The 18,397-nt window shown below is 50.0% G+C and overlaps 1 protein-coding gene across 14 annotated transcripts in view; it reads right to left on the bottom strand.

Moving 5' to 3' along the window:
- LOC102573806 (histone deacetylase 8) overlaps positions 1-18,397 on the bottom strand; it is a 181,841-nt gene that overhangs the window by 152,045 nt on the left and 11,399 nt on the right. For all 14 annotated transcript variants that reach the window (XM_059732660.1, XM_014609905.3, XM_019481931.2 and 11 more), the window contains exons 2-9: positions 15,750-15,908; positions 11,415-11,462; positions 8,818-8,986; positions 6,286-6,368; positions 4,703-4,783; positions 2,476-2,574; positions 1,323-1,469; positions 856-909 (exon numbers count right to left, since the gene is read on the bottom strand). In XM_059732660.1, coding sequence (XP_059588643.1) covers positions 856-909; positions 1,323-1,469; positions 2,476-2,574; positions 4,703-4,783; positions 6,286-6,368; positions 8,818-8,986; positions 11,415-11,447 — 666 coding nt within the window. In that variant the 5' untranslated portion in view covers positions 11,448-11,462; positions 15,750-15,908. The remainder of the gene's footprint in view (positions 1-855; positions 910-1,322; positions 1,470-2,475; positions 2,575-4,702; positions 4,784-6,285; positions 6,369-8,817; positions 8,987-11,414; positions 11,463-15,749; positions 15,909-18,397) is intronic.

The raw sequence follows: 18,397 nt of genomic DNA, 5'->3' as shown, positions 1-18,397 counted from the left end.
ATCCGAAGGCACTACTTCACAGTCAGGGCGGCTAGGATCTGGAACCAACTTCCAAGGGAAGTGGCGATGGCTCCTACCCTGGGGGTCTTTAAGAGGAGACTTGATGTCTACCTGGCTGGGGTCATCTGAGCCCAGTTTTCTCTACTACCCAGGGCAGGGGGTCGGACTTGATGATCTACAAGGTCTCTTCCGACCCTACTTCTATGAATCTATGAAGAAGACATGGATTTCTCTCCAACATTTCTCTACCTCCTGGAAGTTCTTCTCTCCCAGGAACCAGGGCTGTCCTATCCACAGACACCCAGCACAGAGTTCCAGCACGATGGCTGTGAAAACACCTCTTTCTCCTGGGTGGCTCCTCTGCTGCTCCAGTGCTACTGATATTACCCAAGAACAGCACTTTGAAGGTCAGGAAGAGAGTGAGGTTCAGCACCTGCCAGGATATGCCAGTGTACACTGAGTGGCAGCAGATCCTGGGTAAAGCCATATCCCCCTCATAGCACTGATTACTAGTATGGCTCTTCCCACCCCACTCTAACAAGTAGATGAAGCCTGCTCCCACTTTCTGTAGTCCTTGTTGATGTCCAAAGCTCTAAGGCCCCATATCACTGCTCTCCAGGCCCCTGCCTGCTGCATCTCTCAAGCCCCTCCATTTTCTTGTATTATCTGACTGAATTACATGGGCTTCTGTTCACACCACTTCAGTGCTGATGTTTAGACCCAGTTACTCAAGCCCCACCCCATGGGAATGCACTAGGCAGCAGCTGGGAAACATTCCAAAGCAGACAGATTCCAGCCAGCAATCCAGGACATGTTCTCCCTTTGCAGAATGAGGAGAAAGAGGAGAACACATACCTCTCTGGGTGTCTTGTATCCATCTCTGAGAAACCGGCAGCAGCCATACCGTCCCTGGAAAGAAGAGGCGGGAGGCAAATACTCATCACTTTTGACTACTTGGTACCAGGGAGGATACAACAGCACACAATCTGCCATCAATACCCCAGCAGAACACATTGCTTCTAGAACCTATGGGTCACATCCCTTCCCCATGCATTAGGTCATTTTATTACAGCAGAGAAACAAACAAGCTTCCTCTTGATTAACGTCCTCATCTCCATATCAGCATCACACGGCACTACAGGCTGGGGTCACTTCCCTATACCACCTCCAATGACTCTAAGAGGACAGTAACAGAGAAAAAAATTGGGACAGGCCTGGGGGGAATTCTTTTTGCTCAGCAATTTTTCAGCTGGGCGGTGGCTGTCCTGCTGTTCTGGGGAGCTCTCCTTGCAGGGGCCAAGATCAGCCCATAAACAACATACCTGCAACTTCAGAATAATTTCCTGCTTTGTTTTCTCCACCAGCTCACCATCTTCCACAGCAAATGCTGGATATGAGATGACTGAAAGGACGCTGGCATCGACTTCCTTAGATGTTGAAGCCCTCGGCAACATTGAATGGAGAATAGACTAAGTGGATGGAGAAACGTTCCTTGAGACTGCAGCATGCAGGAGCATAAATATAATCACTCCTATCTGCAGCCTTACTAGCAATGGTACCCCAGTTCCCAGGTGGTAGAGTCACAGTGCAGAGCCCCATTCCAGTCACAGGCATGTCAAAGTTTGAACTGAAATAGTTATATGAGAGATGGTGGCTATGGTTGCTGGGGGTAGCCAAGGAACATGGAGCAATTCTGGGCAAAGAGAAGTGCTGTCCAAGCCATGACCCAAGCCATGAGGTTCAGATCCAAGTAGATGCTTGAATTGGGACCGCCTCTGACACAGCTAAGGGACTTATTCTGCCCTGTGGAGCTCCATGCCACAAACTACTGCTTCCTGCTGCATGTGAATAAGCCCACCCTACGTCAGATAGTGTACAGAAGCACCAGTGTGAAAACAGGCCCTGTCTGCCCACCGCTGTTTTGCTTGTGCCACAAGCTAGACAGATGTCAGGCAGGTACTCCCCTGAGCATGCACCAGAAAGTGGCTACATGACTTTTTCAGCATTTGGTGCACACAAAGTGGGAACATGCAGAGAGAGAGTGTTTCCATGGAAGCCATTCAATGTGGTGTGAACATACTCTATTGGATCAACCAATAGATGGGTCAAAGCTGGGCTGCTTCCTGCAAACATCTTACCCATTCTGCGCTCTTTCACTGGGCAGCATATTCAAGTCTCCTTTACTTTTCTATGACTCCTCTAGATTTGGAAGGTGTATGAGTTGGAAGGGATCTCAGAAAGTCATCTAGTCAAACCCCCTAATTCAAAGATCATCTCCATTTAAGTGTCCTAGAGAAGTGTGAATCTACTCTTAAAAACTTCCAAGGCAGGAGATTCCATAACTTCTCTGGGAAGCCTGTTTCAACACTTGATGACCCTCACAGCTAGTTCCTCTAAGAAGCATAAGAGAAAAGTCCTGGTAGCTGAGCCAATCCAGGAAGTGCCCTGCTGGCCAGTTAAGAGTGGTGCCCTCACCTGGCAATGCTGCACCTCATCTGAAAGGACGTGGATCACCGACTGGGGTCCTCCTTTTGCCCCAAAGAGGTCAAGTTCATCCAGGGCTTCGAGGGCTGCCTATGACCAGAGAAGGAAATGATAAAAGACAGAGCACATAAAGCCTGACTGCTGCATCACCGACTCAACAGTTCAAGTACAATAGCTACAGTGTCTGGCACCAGGACACACTTCCCTGCCTCTGTGTAATAGCTGTGTGACAAGACTGAAAGAGGAGGTTACACATGAACCACAGGGCTGGTGCTGGGCTCTCAGCTCCATTCCACAAGCCTTCGCTCACCAGTGCCCTTTTCTCATAGGTCTCACTAGAAACAGCCTCCAGTAACAGGGGGACTTTGAAATAAGACTGCCCAGAAGCCAAGGCTCTCCACCCGTTTAATAGGCTATAAACTGCTATATCGTCAGTAAGAGTGGTCAACATTATAAAACAGCATAATCCTACTTTACAGATAGGGAAACAGACGAAACACAGGGGTCAGCACAGTGATATCCTAGGCCAAATCCCTCAAAGAGGCTGATAGGAGCTAACAAAGGTGGCACAAACTTGCAGGTGTTTTGTGCTGCAGCTCCTGAGTTACACAGAAGCTGCATGAAAGGGAGTAGTTAAAAAAACAGAAGTCACTTTAACACTAACTTGCAAGGTGAAAGGCTTCTCTCCTCGTTAGGGATATACCAATAAAGATTTTTTGAGCTGATACCGATGGCCAATTATTCACGAGCCATATTGGCTGATACTGATCCAAATGAATTTATCTATGAATCTATACAATCACCTGGCTGGGGTCATCTGACCTCAGTCCTCTTTCCTGCCAGAAGCAGGGGGTCGGACATGATGATCCATTGGGTCCCTTCCTACTCTATAATCTATGAATCTATAAAATGCTGATATACAGACCGGCAGCTTGGAAGAGCAGCATCTAGCTGGTAAGTCTGTTGCGGGGAAGGGAAGGGGCATGGGGCAGCAAATAAGAGGCCCCCCATGGTGAGGGAAGGAGTGGGGTGGGGCAAGTGGGGCACAGCCAGGGCAGGGAGGGGCACGGGATGGAGCTGCAAGAGGCTCATCCGGGGGGCATGGGTAGGGGGGCAGCTCCCCACACTGTGCACACCCTCAGAGGAGGCATGGTGGCCACATGCCACCTGGATCTGGCAAGGGCAGGCTGCTCCTTTGGGCTGGGGGGGCACTGGGCTATTCCCGGAGGGGGCAGGGAAAGGGTTGAGCCAAGGCTATGCTCAGGGCAGGCAGTGGTGATGCTGGGGGGGGCTACAGTGAATTCTGGGGCATCTGTAACCCACCCCACAGCCCCCACTCCCAGCGCTGCCCACCCTGAGCACAGCCCCAGCCCAACCCACCACCTCCCTGGCCAGGAAGAACCTTGCACTGCCCCCGTCCCCAGCCCACCCTTGCCCCATGCACAGATCCAGGGGGCACATGCCCTCCACACCTCCCTCAAGGGGTGCGCACAATGGAAGGAGCTGTCCCCCCACAGTCCCCAGATGAGCCGCTCATGGCTCCATCCCACACCCCACCCCACCCAGGTAGCGCCTACCCCAGCCCCACTCCCTCCCTCACTGAGGGTGCCTCAATCTGCCCCCCACCCCACATGCCCTCCTTCCCCTCCACCCCTTCCCCCCAACAGACTTACTGGCTGGACACTGCTCTCCAAGTTAGTGGGCCGGTTGCATGCATGCTGCAGCTACATGCATGCACATGGCATTTAATCGGTGACACTATTGACCACATCAGCCAAAAAACACTGATTGCCAACAATGTCAATTTTACTTTTATCAGTGCCAATATGATATGGACAAATGTATTGATGCACCTCTACTCCCCATAACTGAACCGGTTACATAAAGTGGTTATTTGGGGCAACAGAGTTATCTTGGCCCAATTAGGCAGCGTAGAATACCAGGCCCTGATAGCCTAGGAGAAAATCTCCCCTTGTGTGATCTAGCTACAGATAGGCCAAACACCTTCTAGAGATTCAAGCTCTTACAAAGAGCTGCTGAGCCTGGCTAACAAGGCCAGTTGGTAACTGATGCCAAGTACAGGGGCAAGTACAGAGACAGCTGCATCCAAGCTCAACAGTGCAGTCACTCCAGCACAGCTTGTCACCATATCCCAGGAGAAATGTAATTTCACTGTCAGTGAGGAACTCCGCCCTGTTCCTGCGCCCTTCTTGCTCACCTTAGCCATGCCAACCGAACTCACATTCAGCTCTGCGATTCCCTGGTTCGTCTTGTCTCCACGCTCCCATATCCCAAAGTCCTGTTACAAATTGAAAGACATCAGTGAGGCAGGAGTGCTCATGACACCTATCAGGGAGATGCTAAACAGTAGGAGGCCACAGCAATTCGCAAGGCAGAGCCATAGACCAGAACAGGAGGAGGAGAAAACAGCCCTTTGGTTCATGTTTGCCTAACTGTAAGCAACAGGGAACCTCTGTACTATGCAGCCACACAAGGCAGAGAGAAGTATCTTACAGGGTCCCCAACACAACACTTCTCCTACAAAGTTATGAGCTGGGTCAAAGCTCACTGTAAATCTACACTCCTATTCAAATACGGAATCTGTTTATTAAAAACTGCCGTGCTTACTGGAACAGTCGCCTACACATGAGGCTGCTGTCCCAGCAGAGCCCTATAGGAACTTGCAGGCCTCCAGCCCTGGACATCTGGAGCCCAAATCAGACTTGCCAACTGTAGATTTCAGAAGGTAGGTTGCATTATAACCCCATTATATAACTGGGGACATTGAAGCAAAGACAGCAGCATGCCCAGTCACACACAGCAAAATGAGTGGCAAAACCAGTCTTCCAATTCTGAGCTCCTGACAGTGCCCCATGCAGGGGACAACACTGCCTCTCCAAAGTCTGCCGAGTTCAGGTGATAGGGCCAAGAGGCCCCACTGTGAGCATACAGCCTGGCCCAGTGCTTGTTTGAAGCACTGCCCCCCACCCCCAACCAGCTGGGAAACTATTGAAAATCCCATTTGTGGTTTGCAAATAGTATAGAACTGGATGAGGAGTTTAGGAGATTGACACAAGAATTGGAAAGTATCCCTAGCTCACGGCAAAAATGCATGTTCTGAGGACAAACAGGAAGCCTGAAAGTGCATTTGGGTTGCACCAAAATAGACCAAACTGTGCCAAAAAGCATGCATGATGTCAAGGGGTGATCTCAGCAGTCAGCACACTTAGAACTAGCATCAGAGGGTGCCTGCCACTGGTCCGAACAGGCCACGTGTGCACACCACTGCAGCACAGAGAACTCCTCAGCTGGGTGTCCAAGGCCTGTTCTATTACCATTGATTTCCTTTGGGCTCAAATGGCCAAGGACTGTGCTGCTAGAGAAGAAGGAGGAGTGGAGCTCAGCCTGCATGGAGGCCCTGCCTGGGACCTGGGACTCCTTTGGTTCCTGGCACACTGAGGCAGTAGCAACCCTTTATGTTCTGCCACACACAGCTGCTCAGCTCCTCCAGTTCTGGGTCATTGCAGCAGAAAAGCACAGGACATTTTCTGTTGGCCCTCTGTCAGGCACAGCTATAAGTTCTGCACAACAGCCAGAGAGCAGGTTTGGACTGTGGCAGCACAAGCCCTTGAGAGTGACCAATGCACTTTAAGTCATGCCATAAAAACAAATTCACCCCTGCACACATGGCCCAGAATCCAATCTAGAATTCCCCCTCCTACCACCTTTAACCTCCCCTGAAGGAAAACAGGGAGTGATCTTCACACTCAGCTGAGGATGGGTTGGGAAAGGGCTACTCACTGCAGTCTTGTAAGCTGCTTCAATGTAAAAGACGACATTCTGTATGAAATTGACCTCATCCAGGCTGTGGATTATGTGAAGCCCTGAAGAAGAGAGAGGAAAAACTATAAACTCCTGTAAGTTAAAGCTAGGCCACATAATCAGCAAATCCACATTCACTATCCATTTACCTTGATGAGATGCACACAAACTTTGAAGCCATCAGCTCACTCCTAGCTAGAACTGTCAGCAGCTGTCACTCATCTCCTGCCCATCCCATACTTTAGTGAGTCTTTCACATGAACCCACCCCATCCTTGTGTGCTCTCATGATAAGCTGACCACATAACAAGAGATTAGGGAATCCCACTGAATGAAGTGAGGGTCCACTAGGATCTTAGGGTGTAGGTGGGTTTGGAACAGAGACTCTCTCTTACTGAGAGAAGGGCAATGGGGCTTCAATCTACTCAGACCCCTGGTGGGGGGTCAGAAGGGGGTTCATGTGATAATAATGGATGCAAAGTCATAAGCAGGGGCCATTCCTATGGCATTCCCCAGCCTTCTAGACCAAGAGAAAGAAGCAGAGCTCAGGCAACACGTTTCAGTCCCAGGTAAATTACACACACATTCCAACACCTTAATAAAAGGTCAGACATCACAAAAATTTGGCTAAACCTGTGTGCATGGAATCTCTTGTATTAGCTTAAATCTGGTCCATGTACTACTTAACATTACTGTAGCTATACCTGCTAGTCCCAGCTTTCAGAAGTGAATGGGGAGTGCAAATTGGTTTTAAAAAGTAAAATGCCTTTCATCCTGGTGGAGATGACAGCTTGAGGTCAGGAAATGGAGCCCTCTATCCCCAGAGGAGGTATAGATAGAAGCCGATTCCCCTCACCATCCCCTGTAAACATGCTTCAGCACAGACTTACAGAGCTCTGGCTTCTGTCACGTTGCATCCACTTATGCTAAGGCAAAATTTGAACCTGTGCTGCCAGCAGCCACCAGACATGCTGTACTTATTATACATAACAGATTAGAGGATGTAGGCACTTCACTATCTGTGTAAGAAAACCCATGCACAGCTAAGTATGCTGATTTAACCTGTCAGCAACCAGACTGCACCATGAAGATGCACAGTAATGGCAGGATAAGCACTCTCTGAAGCAGGGTTATAACAGAGGCCTTTAGGATACATGGCATCACATCAGGACAGATCTGATTGTCCACCTCAGCCCCTGCAACCCTGTACTGATCTATACAGAGTAGAAACTGGCTGCAAGGAACAGAGGATGAATTCTCCACACAGGCTGAGCAACCTCCTGTGCAGTTCCTCCAGCAGATATGGCCTAAAAGAGTCTCACTTTGGGGTTCTCTCTACCAGCAACAAGGCAACTGGTGGAGCTGGATAATGCTCAGTCCTTTTAAACAGCCTTCCCTGAAAGCTTTTAATACCCTATAATTCATGAACCCTCCCAAACTCTCTGAGAGACAGGTCAGTATTATCATCCTCCTTTAACACATGGGGGGGGAACCGAGACACAAGGAAATAGTCAGGTAACCAGATCTGCATAACATACCTCCAGCAAAGGCAACATCTGGTTCCAGATCTTCTGGTTTCTTGGTTCTGCTTTAACAACTAGTCCTTGTGTTACTCGGATTGTAGGTAAACCCAGGAGCCAAATTACTGGTCAGTAATTTACTGTTATGACCCGAGTGCAACACTGGGATTAGGAGTCTGGGTTCCCTTTTGAATTCTGCCACAGCCTTTCTGGGCAAATTGAGCAAATTGTACACCTCTCGGCTTGCATGCACAATAGATTTATGCTGTTTATGTAATTTATGTAATTAACATTGGTGCTGTACACAAGGGCTGCCCAACTCTTAAGCAGCTGGGGAACTTAAGAGCAGCACCAGCAGGGGCCACAAGGTGGCACCCCTACTGGTGCACCATATGCACAGGCACCCAGCCATGGGCTCACCTACCATAGCATGCTGTGGGCTTCCCCAGCACTGCAGACTATGCCACACCATCCCCTGGGCCAGTGTAGAAAGTATAAGTCTGGAAATGTCTGGCTAGTGCTGCAGCTGGAGCAATGAGAGGAGTCACAGTCAGATGCTGCAGAGGCTGCAAATTAACCCTTCATGGGCCAGGTCCCCAGCTGAGAAGCTCCAGTGTAAACCAACATAAATCACACAGAATCCCAATGCAGACATGACCAGGACAGTTGTTCAAGGTAGATGCTATTACAATGCCTTGTCATTTGGTGAAGGGGAGCAGGTAACAGTGCTTGCCTACAGCAAACAGCTAACACAGAATAGCTCTAGACATGGGACACCTACACCAGTGTAAACATCCATAAATCTACACCAGACTCAACTAAGTTAGGCCAGTAGAGCTGTATATCATGCATCTATTCCTTCTTTAAGCTGCTTTCCACATCTGCAAAATGAGAATACTGCTACTGACTCTCAGGGCTGAGTGAGGTTTAATTCACAAATATTTAGAAGGTGCCACTGTAATTAGAACCATAGAAATGCTCAGAAGTGTTACCTGAGGCTGTCATTTGTGCCAACATGAGCAGATAAAGTGAGGTGGCATCTAACTGCAAATGACCCCACTGATCATCTCCAACCACAGTTGCGCAGGTGTGCGTGTTGTATTTAGCATGCAGGCTGTCCTTTGTACTCTGGCTGTATTTGAACGCCTCCACCTTGTCCATCTGGAGCAGGCCATTACAAAAGAAAAGTCCATTAGCTTCCATTCCACCCTGTCCAAGCTCCAGCAGCTGAGGGCAGGGTAGGAACAACAGAAATCTGTCACCATGTCACAGATCAACCCACCACACAGCCCTAGAAACAGGTTATGGAGACACTTCAAAATAAACAGATTCAAGTTACAGGGTTTCTTGGAAGTGCTACCTGCTAGGAATTGCAGGGCTGGGAAGTCAGCAGTAACCTCACATTACTGCTAGAACAGCACCACATTTACAGTCAGGGCAAGACAAGCCGTTGACCCCAGAGGCCCCATCGAGGGGTTTCACAAGTGCATAAATTAACATGAGGGGCATGGATAACTTGAAGGAGACCCAAATTCATCATGTAAAACAGGGAGAACATGAGTACATGCCTGAGCCCCGATACAGAAAAGGCTGTTCTTTCCCACCCACTCATGCCTCACTCCACACCAAGGTCCCAAGCACTGGGTATTAACTGTGGGGCCTGCTTGTGTTCTGGATTCCAGTGTCCCCAACCCAAAGTGTAGGCGCATTGGCTCCTTTATGCTGCTGTGACCATTAGGTTTAAAAGCCAACACAGCTAGGATGAAGGGAAGGTACGGTGCATTTCCTGCAGGATGCAATGGCTACCAGTGAGACTGAAATATGCCAGTCTCCAAACAGCCTAGTCAAGTCTTAAAGTCACCCTCCCCCTACACAGCATGCACTGCTGTGGCACACACAAGGCAAACACTGCAACACTTGCACTTAAAACAATTCAGAAGGAAGGGGAGAGGGAACTATTGCCGTAATGTGTCCATCACATTCCAAAAATGAGAAGGCGGGGGGGGGGGGGAAGGGGGGCAGCTCTAGACTCTTCCAAAGTAGCTAAGGAACCAAGGAAGCAGCAGCCATCACTAGTGCTGGCATTTTTTGTGCATCTGGTTATGGCACAGCCCAGCTGGCAGTTATACTAAATAGAGAGGATCTAGAAAGTGGAGAGCAGGAGCACCCTCTCCTCAGCTAGAAAGAGTAAAGACTGCGTACAGGACTGCTCCTGTCAGAGGCTGGCAACTGAAGCTACATGGGTCATGGGAAGCTGGAAAAAGCTGTCAAGGCAGTGAAACAGAAATAGATGAATGGGGAAAGTCCAGAGAAAGCCAGAGAAGAACAACAACAGACAGCGGGGACACAAAAAGCAGGAGAACTAGCAGGAACAAGACATGATACATTTGCACTTGATACATGGCTTCACAGCTTCATTGTGCAATTGCATGCCAATTCTAGGTGCAGCCATCATGCCAGTAATGGGGCAGTTTATGTTTCATAGTTTCACAGTCGGTAGGGTCGGAAGGGACCTGAGCAGATCATCAAGTCCGACCCCCTGCCATGGCAGGAAAGAGTACTGGAGTCAAACGACTCCAGCAGGTGTTCGTCTAGCCTCCTCTTAAAGACTCCCAGGGTAGAAGCCAGCACCACTTCTCTAGGAAGTTGGTTCCATGTTGGAGTACTTTCACTGGCCAACTCAGAATCAAGGTACAATGCAGCTGCCTGGTGGCCTCAGCAGCAGGAAACTTGGAAGCAGGTAGTGGGAAGCAGGAAAGAGACACAATTATGTGAAGTCCCAAGGCCAGAGCTATTTTAAATGGCAAAGATTAGCCAGATGTACAGGAGAGGACACTGACACAAGTTCACTCTTCACAGTGATGGAAAGGGTGAGAGAAAACAAACATACCTCTACACAGTCCCACACATCCACCTCCTACTCATCCATAGGGTCTGGCTGGGGGAGAGAAGAAAAATGGAAATGTTCCTGGAGGTGTCAGAGCAATGGTACTTTTTGGAAGGGGAGGCCATTAGGTACTTCTCAATTACCCCTGCTCCAGGGCATCAGGGCTGAGATTTTAATGCCACAAGAGAGGGGAAACTGAATGGAATCCAGCAAGTTCTGTTCATGCTATATCAACAGACCAAGCATCACCATAAATCCCAGCTGGCACCACAGGGTGGAAGGGGAGAGAAGCTTTGGCTGCAGAGAGCTTTTGTGGGATGGCTTCAGTACCAGACATACACACCTAAAAAGCAGTGGTTGGGATACTGTGAACATATGCAGTGTTCATACATGGGGCATAAGCCAAGCAAGACATGAGACAGCCTGATGGGGAAAGAGCCTGATGTGAAATAGCAGAGGGAAAGAGCACTAGCTTCATGACAGACAGAGCAGCCAGTAACAAAACAAATCCTAGCTCAAGTCTATTTTAAGCCTTCTCTAATGGCCCACATCACTTTTAATTTAAGTGGAGAAAGCCTGTGCCACAACTTTTTCCAGCACTTCTCTGCTGCCAGCTCCTGACTCAGTCCACGCATTGAAAAGGAGATGTTCAGATCTGCAGAAGTGGGTGGCAGGAGATGGGACGTGCCCCTGGTACTGTACCTGTCTCATCATACACTGCAGCAGGCCCCGCATCAGTTTCACCACACTCTGGAGAGGAATGAAACAAACAGGCCTGTTAATTACATTTGGCTGGAGGGAGGGAGGGAGACCTGACTCAGCGATAGCAGCTGGTCTGTGACCTTTCCAGCTCCCCCCCACCTGTAACTAGACCCACGGCTCTCATCCACTGTGGCATTTACTTTCTGGGCAAGCAGTGGAGGGGAGCTGCTGGGGCACAGCATTCTGTGAAGGACAAGATGCTGCAGAACCCAAACACAGCACTGAGCAGTCCTAATTATTAGAGGTGCACCGATACGTCGGTCTGATATCAGATCAGCACCAAAATAAAGAAAATTAAGTGCATCAGAAATTGGTCTGACATGGCCGATAATTTGGCCAATAAATGCCTGTGCATGTGGCCAGCTGCAGCACATAAGCAGCGAGGAGATTTGCATGCTGGTAAGTCAGCTGTGGTGGAAGGGAAGGGAGGAGGGAAGGGGCAAATCAAGGCCCCTGAAGTGAGGGAGAGAATGGGGCTGAGGTGAGGGGCTGGGGCAGGTGCTGCCCAGCCACTGGACAGAGCCATGCTCATCTGGGAGGCACAGGGTGGGGGGGGCAGGGAAGCTCCTGCAGCTGCACACACCCTGGGAGGGTACGGGGGGGATGGGGACTCATGTGCTTCCATATCTGTGTGGGGTGCAGGTGAGGTGGGCTGCAGGCTGCAGCCAGGGCCAAGCTAGTCTTGATGTGGGTTGGGGCGGGGGGGTGGTGTTGTTGGGCTGGGGCTGCACTCAGGACAGGCAGTAGCACTGGAAGGGGGGCTATGGTGAATTCTGGGGTGGCTTCAGCCACCCCCCACCCCCCGTAGCCCCTCTCCCAGTGCCGCCAACGCCCACCCCAGCCCCCACAGAGAAGAGCCTGGCACAGCCCTGGCCCCGGCTTCAGCCTGCAGCTGCAGCCCACCCCACCCCATGCAGATCTGGGGGGCACGCACCCCCCGGCCCATGCCTTCCTGAAGTGCACGCAACAGCAGGAGCCACCACCCCTTCCTGTGCCCCTGGACAAGCTGTGGCTCCGCCCCACCCCAGCCAGGCAGCGCCTGCCCCAGCCCCAGCTCCACACCTCCCTCACCGCAGGGGCCTTGATCTTCCCCCGCCATACCCCTTCCCTTCCACCATAACAGATTTACCAGCTGCATCCACGCTGTACTGGAAATCGGATCGGCTGATATGCCTCCTTAAAAATTGTCTATCAGTATTGGCCCCCAAAATCTCTGTCAGTGCACCGCTACTAATTATCACATCCCATATCTGTCTACTATTGGGATGCTAAGCACAATTGTGTGGCTGTAAATTCAGATGACTAGTAGCTGAATGGTGGTGGAACTGCAGTGAATTCCATGCTTCTCTGGTACTGCATTGCTTTGGAATAGGCTCAGGAATGTCCATGGGGCAAGTATTTCTATGTAGAGCAGGCACCAGCCTCAAAGTTATCACCTAGGGATCTGGGTGCAGGCTTTAGTTTGGCCCATGGGGGAACTGGACCAGCTGAAGGTTGCATCTAGATTCAAATTCCCCAATGTGTGCAGGGTGCCAACCTAGGGGCAAAGAGGGTTCAGTTCAGCCCACTCAGCATCCAAACTACTCAAGCCCAAACACTCCAAGTCCTACTTTCTGGGTACCTCCTAAGCAATTCCCCCACTCAGAACAATCCCACTCCCGTCATGTCATACCAGCTCCTTCCCTCAGCTCACAACCCCCATGCCACACTTGTCAGCTGCTACACATGCCGTTCAGGATCTTGTATTAGCCCTATCCTGCAGGTATCTCCAGTTCTGGCTGATGCTCTGCTTCCTCTCTGCCTCATTGAGGCCCTCAAGGACAATCCCCTCTTCTGAGACACCCGCTAGGAGTGAATAAACCAAGCAGCAGAACAGAACCTCTCTCTGCACGTGGAGTTTTAATCACCATGTTGCTCACACCTTTGCCAATGCATTTAACAATGGCTTGTCTCTCTTATACAATGCTCAAGTTTACTTACCAGCTTACACTCCCACGTGGCATCTCAGGGATTTCTGAACTTTGTATTAAGTGCCCATTTCCTGCTGGAAGCATTCTAGCTATGTATTTTTAATACAAGCATCATTACAGCACAGGATTTACAGTGCCACAAGTGACAATATCCTGGTACCTGCCATCTCTTTTGCACCAGGTTGGTCTAACTGATGAAAGACCTAGGCCGATGCACAATCAGGGAGTGGTAATCACTATCAGGTTCCCATAAACTCCACCCTGTGGCAGGCTGAGCTAGTGTGCAAGCGAAAATCAGGTTGACAATCCATCAAATCAGGTGGAGCAACAGTGACAGGAACATGGGCTGCCACAATTCCCCCCCAGACTATGATGCCCCTTAAAAATGTTCAAAAACCTAATCTGATTTCCTGCCCTTCCCAGCCTCCCCCCATTCCAGGTTCACCCTGGGGTGGGTTTCATCTGCAGTCAACGGTCCATGTGCAAAGAGGAACAACCCTTGCTCTAAAGTATTTGAGTCATCTAAAAGTCTTCAGACTTCTGCGTACACAATTCAAGTCCAGGTTCTCTTGTCATCTCATTCTAGTGAACTTTGCTGTGGAAACTTCCAGATGCTCTGGAATGGTTTAGACCAATTTTCCAGGTAGTTTAAGGTCAGAGAGCAGTTCTTTTGAGTGCCCAGCTTTCCTATCAGGGACTTTCAGCCCCCATTGCCTGCAAGAGCACCATGGCTCTAGTAGGCTGACCTTTCCCCAGTTCCATTAAGTATTTCCACAGCAGTTCTGAATGATAATAAAACTTAGCTTAGAAAGAAGGCCTTGATAGCCTTCTCATTGGGCCACAAGCTACCCTGCAGACTACTACAGAGCAAGCATGTGAGGATCTGAAATCCTCAGCCAGCCCAACTTTGCATGCCAGGGCAGTTATCCCAGGAAAACCGTGCTGTTGTAAGTATAGTTGTATCTGCACTAGAGGTTGTTTGCAAGTACAGTACACTGGTATTCCTATTCTGGTGAAGTGCTCCTAGCAGGGGCATGAAGACACTTCTGTGGTCTCCAGTATCATGGGATGTGGTGTGGATCTCCCCTCACCAAATCCTGAGTGGCAGGCAGTGCCATTTATCCTCCCAAGTAAGGACCTGAGGTACAGAGAGACTGAAGTGACATACCAAAGGTCAGAGAGAGTCTACGGTATAGCAGAGAAGTGAACCCCAATCTCCTGCAACCAAGGCTAGTGCCCTGTGCCATTCCTTTTTTCCTACTGCCAAAGAAGGCACCAGGAAATACAGCCTGGAGCTTTAATGATTGCTATGCTTGCCCCCCTCAGTGCAGTTTGCTTGCATCATTTCAAGGGGAAGGATGAATGGCAAGTCTGATGGCAAGTCTGCTCCTCTCCAGACACTAGCAGTCTACTGGCTGTTCATCCCAAGATGTCAATCTCTTCCACAGCAGTGAGACTAGCCCTGCATGTTGAAGGTCAGACCCTTTGGGGGTTTGTATGATGTTATCCCTATAAGCAAGGCCCTACAGGCCAAATGAATCCTGCATAACACCCCAGTGAGAACGAGGGAAGACTGCAGCAGTTTCAGAGTAATCATAATAACAAAGCATTGAATCAAGCATGAATGATGAACATACTCTGAACAGAATGTCTTCTCCAGCTGCATTGCTGAGTTTTCCCTCAGTCATCACCATGGCATCCAGGACAGCTTGTGGTACTGAATACCAAATTTGCTCCTCCTACATACTCACTCAAAAGCAGATTTCTCTATCAAAACTTTCCATATAGAAACTGCTGAGAAGGAAGGGAAATAACTTGGTGGCTCCCAAAAAGCAACTTGAGGAGGCTGTGGCATAACCATGTCAGACACAATTCTTCTCACAAAATGGAGAACCAGTATGGTTAGCTCTGGGGCCTAATGGTGACAAACACCTCAGGGAAGGGAGCTAGAGGAGTTTACTTCATGGCATGAAAGTGCTTCAGGCTCTCTGCAGACTCAGTCTTCACTGTACTTACTGTTACCCCCAGCTCTTGAGGTTAGAAGCACTAGAAACAATCTTTAATGCAAAACATCAGAACTGTGACCCTGGAGCACTATTTTGTGGAAAAAGATCGATACCACAGCATATTGTCCTGATGCCAATTGGCCCTGCTTAAGAGAAGAGTTTAGTATAGTTTGCTCTAAACCATACAGACTGGAGTCAAGTTCATGGTTCAAGCAGTGCAAGCTGCATACAAGTTAGGATGCATGGGATATTAGTTAGAAGTTTTTTCAAGGCCTGCCTCCCCTGGTGTCTCTCAGTACCTGCTCCAACTCATAAGCCTTTGCCTTGTCCTCATCGCGGTCTGCATTTTTGCGATATGCCAGGCCCAGTCCCCATACTGCCAGGATGCTGTAGACATTGTCTCGGACCCAGGCGTCTTTATGATCGGTGCTGGCTGGAAGTAATCCTGTCACTGGATCCTGTAGCAGTAGACAAAAGAATTATACAGGACCTCAGCTTTGAGCAGGGACCAGTTTGGCAGTATCCTTTATGACCAACAGTATAATTTTGAGAGATGTTAGACAAACTTTCAGATACCAAGGGCCTTGCTTACGACTGGGAAAAGTAGCAGCTACAGGATGGCTTATACACAATGGCTTGTGTGTAACTCCATACATAAAGGAAAAACAGTTACTTAAAAGGAATAAAGGAGAGCTATAAAATATAAGCAAGGAAACATTATGAGGAGCAGCTTCAAACCAAGAGATCAGCAACAGAGATTTTGGGGGCCAATTTTGGGGGCCGATACAGATAGCCCATTTTTAAGGAGGCATATCAGCTGATACTAATCCAATTTCTGATACAGCTTGGAGAGCTGAATGCAGCTGCTAAGTCCATTGTGGTGGAAGTGGAGGGAAGGGGAATGGGGGGCAGATCAACACCCCCTGTGGTGAGGGAGGGAGGGGGCAAGGACAGGGGCAGGTGCTGCCCAGCCAGGGTGGGGGGTAAGAGCCACAGCTTTGGGGGGAGAGGAGGGGCCCATGTGCCCCCGGATCCATGCGGAGCAGGACAGAGCAGGGCAGGCTGCAGCTGGTCCAGGATCTTCTTGACCAGGGCTCGGCTCAGGGTGGGGGCTATAGACAGGGCTGTAGCCACCCCAAATTTCGCCATAGCCCCACTCCTAGCGCCAATACCCACCTGGCGCAGCCCTAGATCTTCCTGGCATGTAGGTGGAGGCGGGGCTGGAGCCAGGGCTGCACCAGGTGGGTGGCATCATTGGCGTTGGGAACGAGGCTATGGTGAAATCTGGGGTGGCTGTAACAGCCTCCCCAAGCCCAGCCCCTGCTGACAAGAGCCTGGCACAGCCCTGGCTCCAGCCCATCCCACAGCTTTAGCCCACCCCGCACAGATATGGGTGGCACCCCCCCTCCCCATGCCCTCTCTAGATGCAAGCCATGATGGGAGCCCCCCCCCCCAAACACGAGCCATGGCTCCGCTCCGTGCCCTCTACACCCCGGCTGGGCAGAGCCTGCCCCTGCGCCCTCCCTCACCGTGAGGGGTGTTCATCTACCCCACCCACGCTCTTTCCCTCCCCCTTCCACTTCCACCACAGACTTACCAGCTGCACACAGCTCCCCACGCTTCCGAGCTGTGCTCCTCGCTGCGCAAGTACTGTGTTCCAGCTGCGCGTGCACAAGCATTTATTGGCCAAATTGTCAGCTGCATCAGGCCGATTTCCAATACGGCCAATTTTCTGTATATCAGACCAACATATCGGTGCACCTCTAAAGAGAAGCGCAGTAAAATAGATACTCTAATTATGGGGAACAGCAAGACCACAGCCTTGGAAGAAATACAGACTTTTAATGATGTAATCAGGTCATGAACTAAAAGGAACTAGAAACAGATAACCGAAGGAATAAAACCCCTTGGTGTTCTAAGTCAAGCTAGCCAGCATATCCCTTTGTCTAAATTATGTATTTGTCTGGACCCATTAGCCTGGTAATGGTTCAGTCTTCTGGCGTTCCATTTTACTGTAACAGCTCTTCACCCTAGGAGCCCCTGTGTCAGTGCATGTGAGTGTCCCCATTTTACAATAGGAAAATTGAGACACAGAGACACCAGTGTCTAAGGTCCACAAAGGCAACTACACATCCAAATACCCTTGAGGGTCTGAGCTGAAGTGACTTGTCCATGGTCACCCAGAAGCCTGTGGTGGAAAGTGACCCTGGATTTCCCACGTCCCAGACTGGTGCCCTCGCCATGGGGCCATCCTTCCTCTGTATGGCCTCAGCTCTTTGAAACCCAGATACCTCATTTTTGAGGAATCCACACACCGCTGAGCAGTGCACCTATAAATGGGGATAAAGTGCAATGGGATAACGACAGCTACTTCAGGAAGGAAGCCCAGGAACTCTGCACATATCCCAGGAGACCAGAGCTCCCCAGTTTGGGACCTTCTGCCTAAAGGATACACAGTCTGCTCTGGAAAGACTGTGCTGTGCAGGGGGTCATAGACAGCTGCCAGGTCCTAAAAGTGACCCAGGACCAGCAGCGATGTGCACATAAGGGGCTCAGAAACTCACCGAGTGCGCCACATTGCAGGACTTGGGCTCACATTTAACAGCAAAGAATGTCAGGCATTCAACAGTTTAAAACAAAAATATTAGGCCCTAGCACTACCAACTGCCCCTGAAGGTCCAGGCTCTCCACACAGAGCATCTACTGAAAAGTAGGTGCAACCCCACAGAGTCATCACATGAAGAGAGGCTTCCCTGCAGTACCATGGGATGACTGCTTCTCTGCAATAAGGCCCCTCAGCTTCTGTCCCCTCCACCTCAGCTATCCACACACCGGAAGAGAAACAACGCTTTGTAGACAATGCCCTCATCCCCCTGCTTTACCTATGGCACATTAGGCTGTGCCTGTTATGCTTGGGCAATGTGTTTTGTAGCTGCATGACAGGGTT

Source organism: Alligator mississippiensis, chromosome 8 (genome assembly GCF_030867095.1).
Source record: "Alligator mississippiensis isolate rAllMis1 chromosome 8, rAllMis1, whole genome shotgun sequence".
NCBI classification, from domain to species: domain Eukaryota; kingdom Metazoa; phylum Chordata; order Crocodylia; family Alligatoridae; genus Alligator; species Alligator mississippiensis.
Note: the sequence above shows the minus strand (reverse complement) of the source record. Positions and strands in the feature narration are given on the sequence as shown.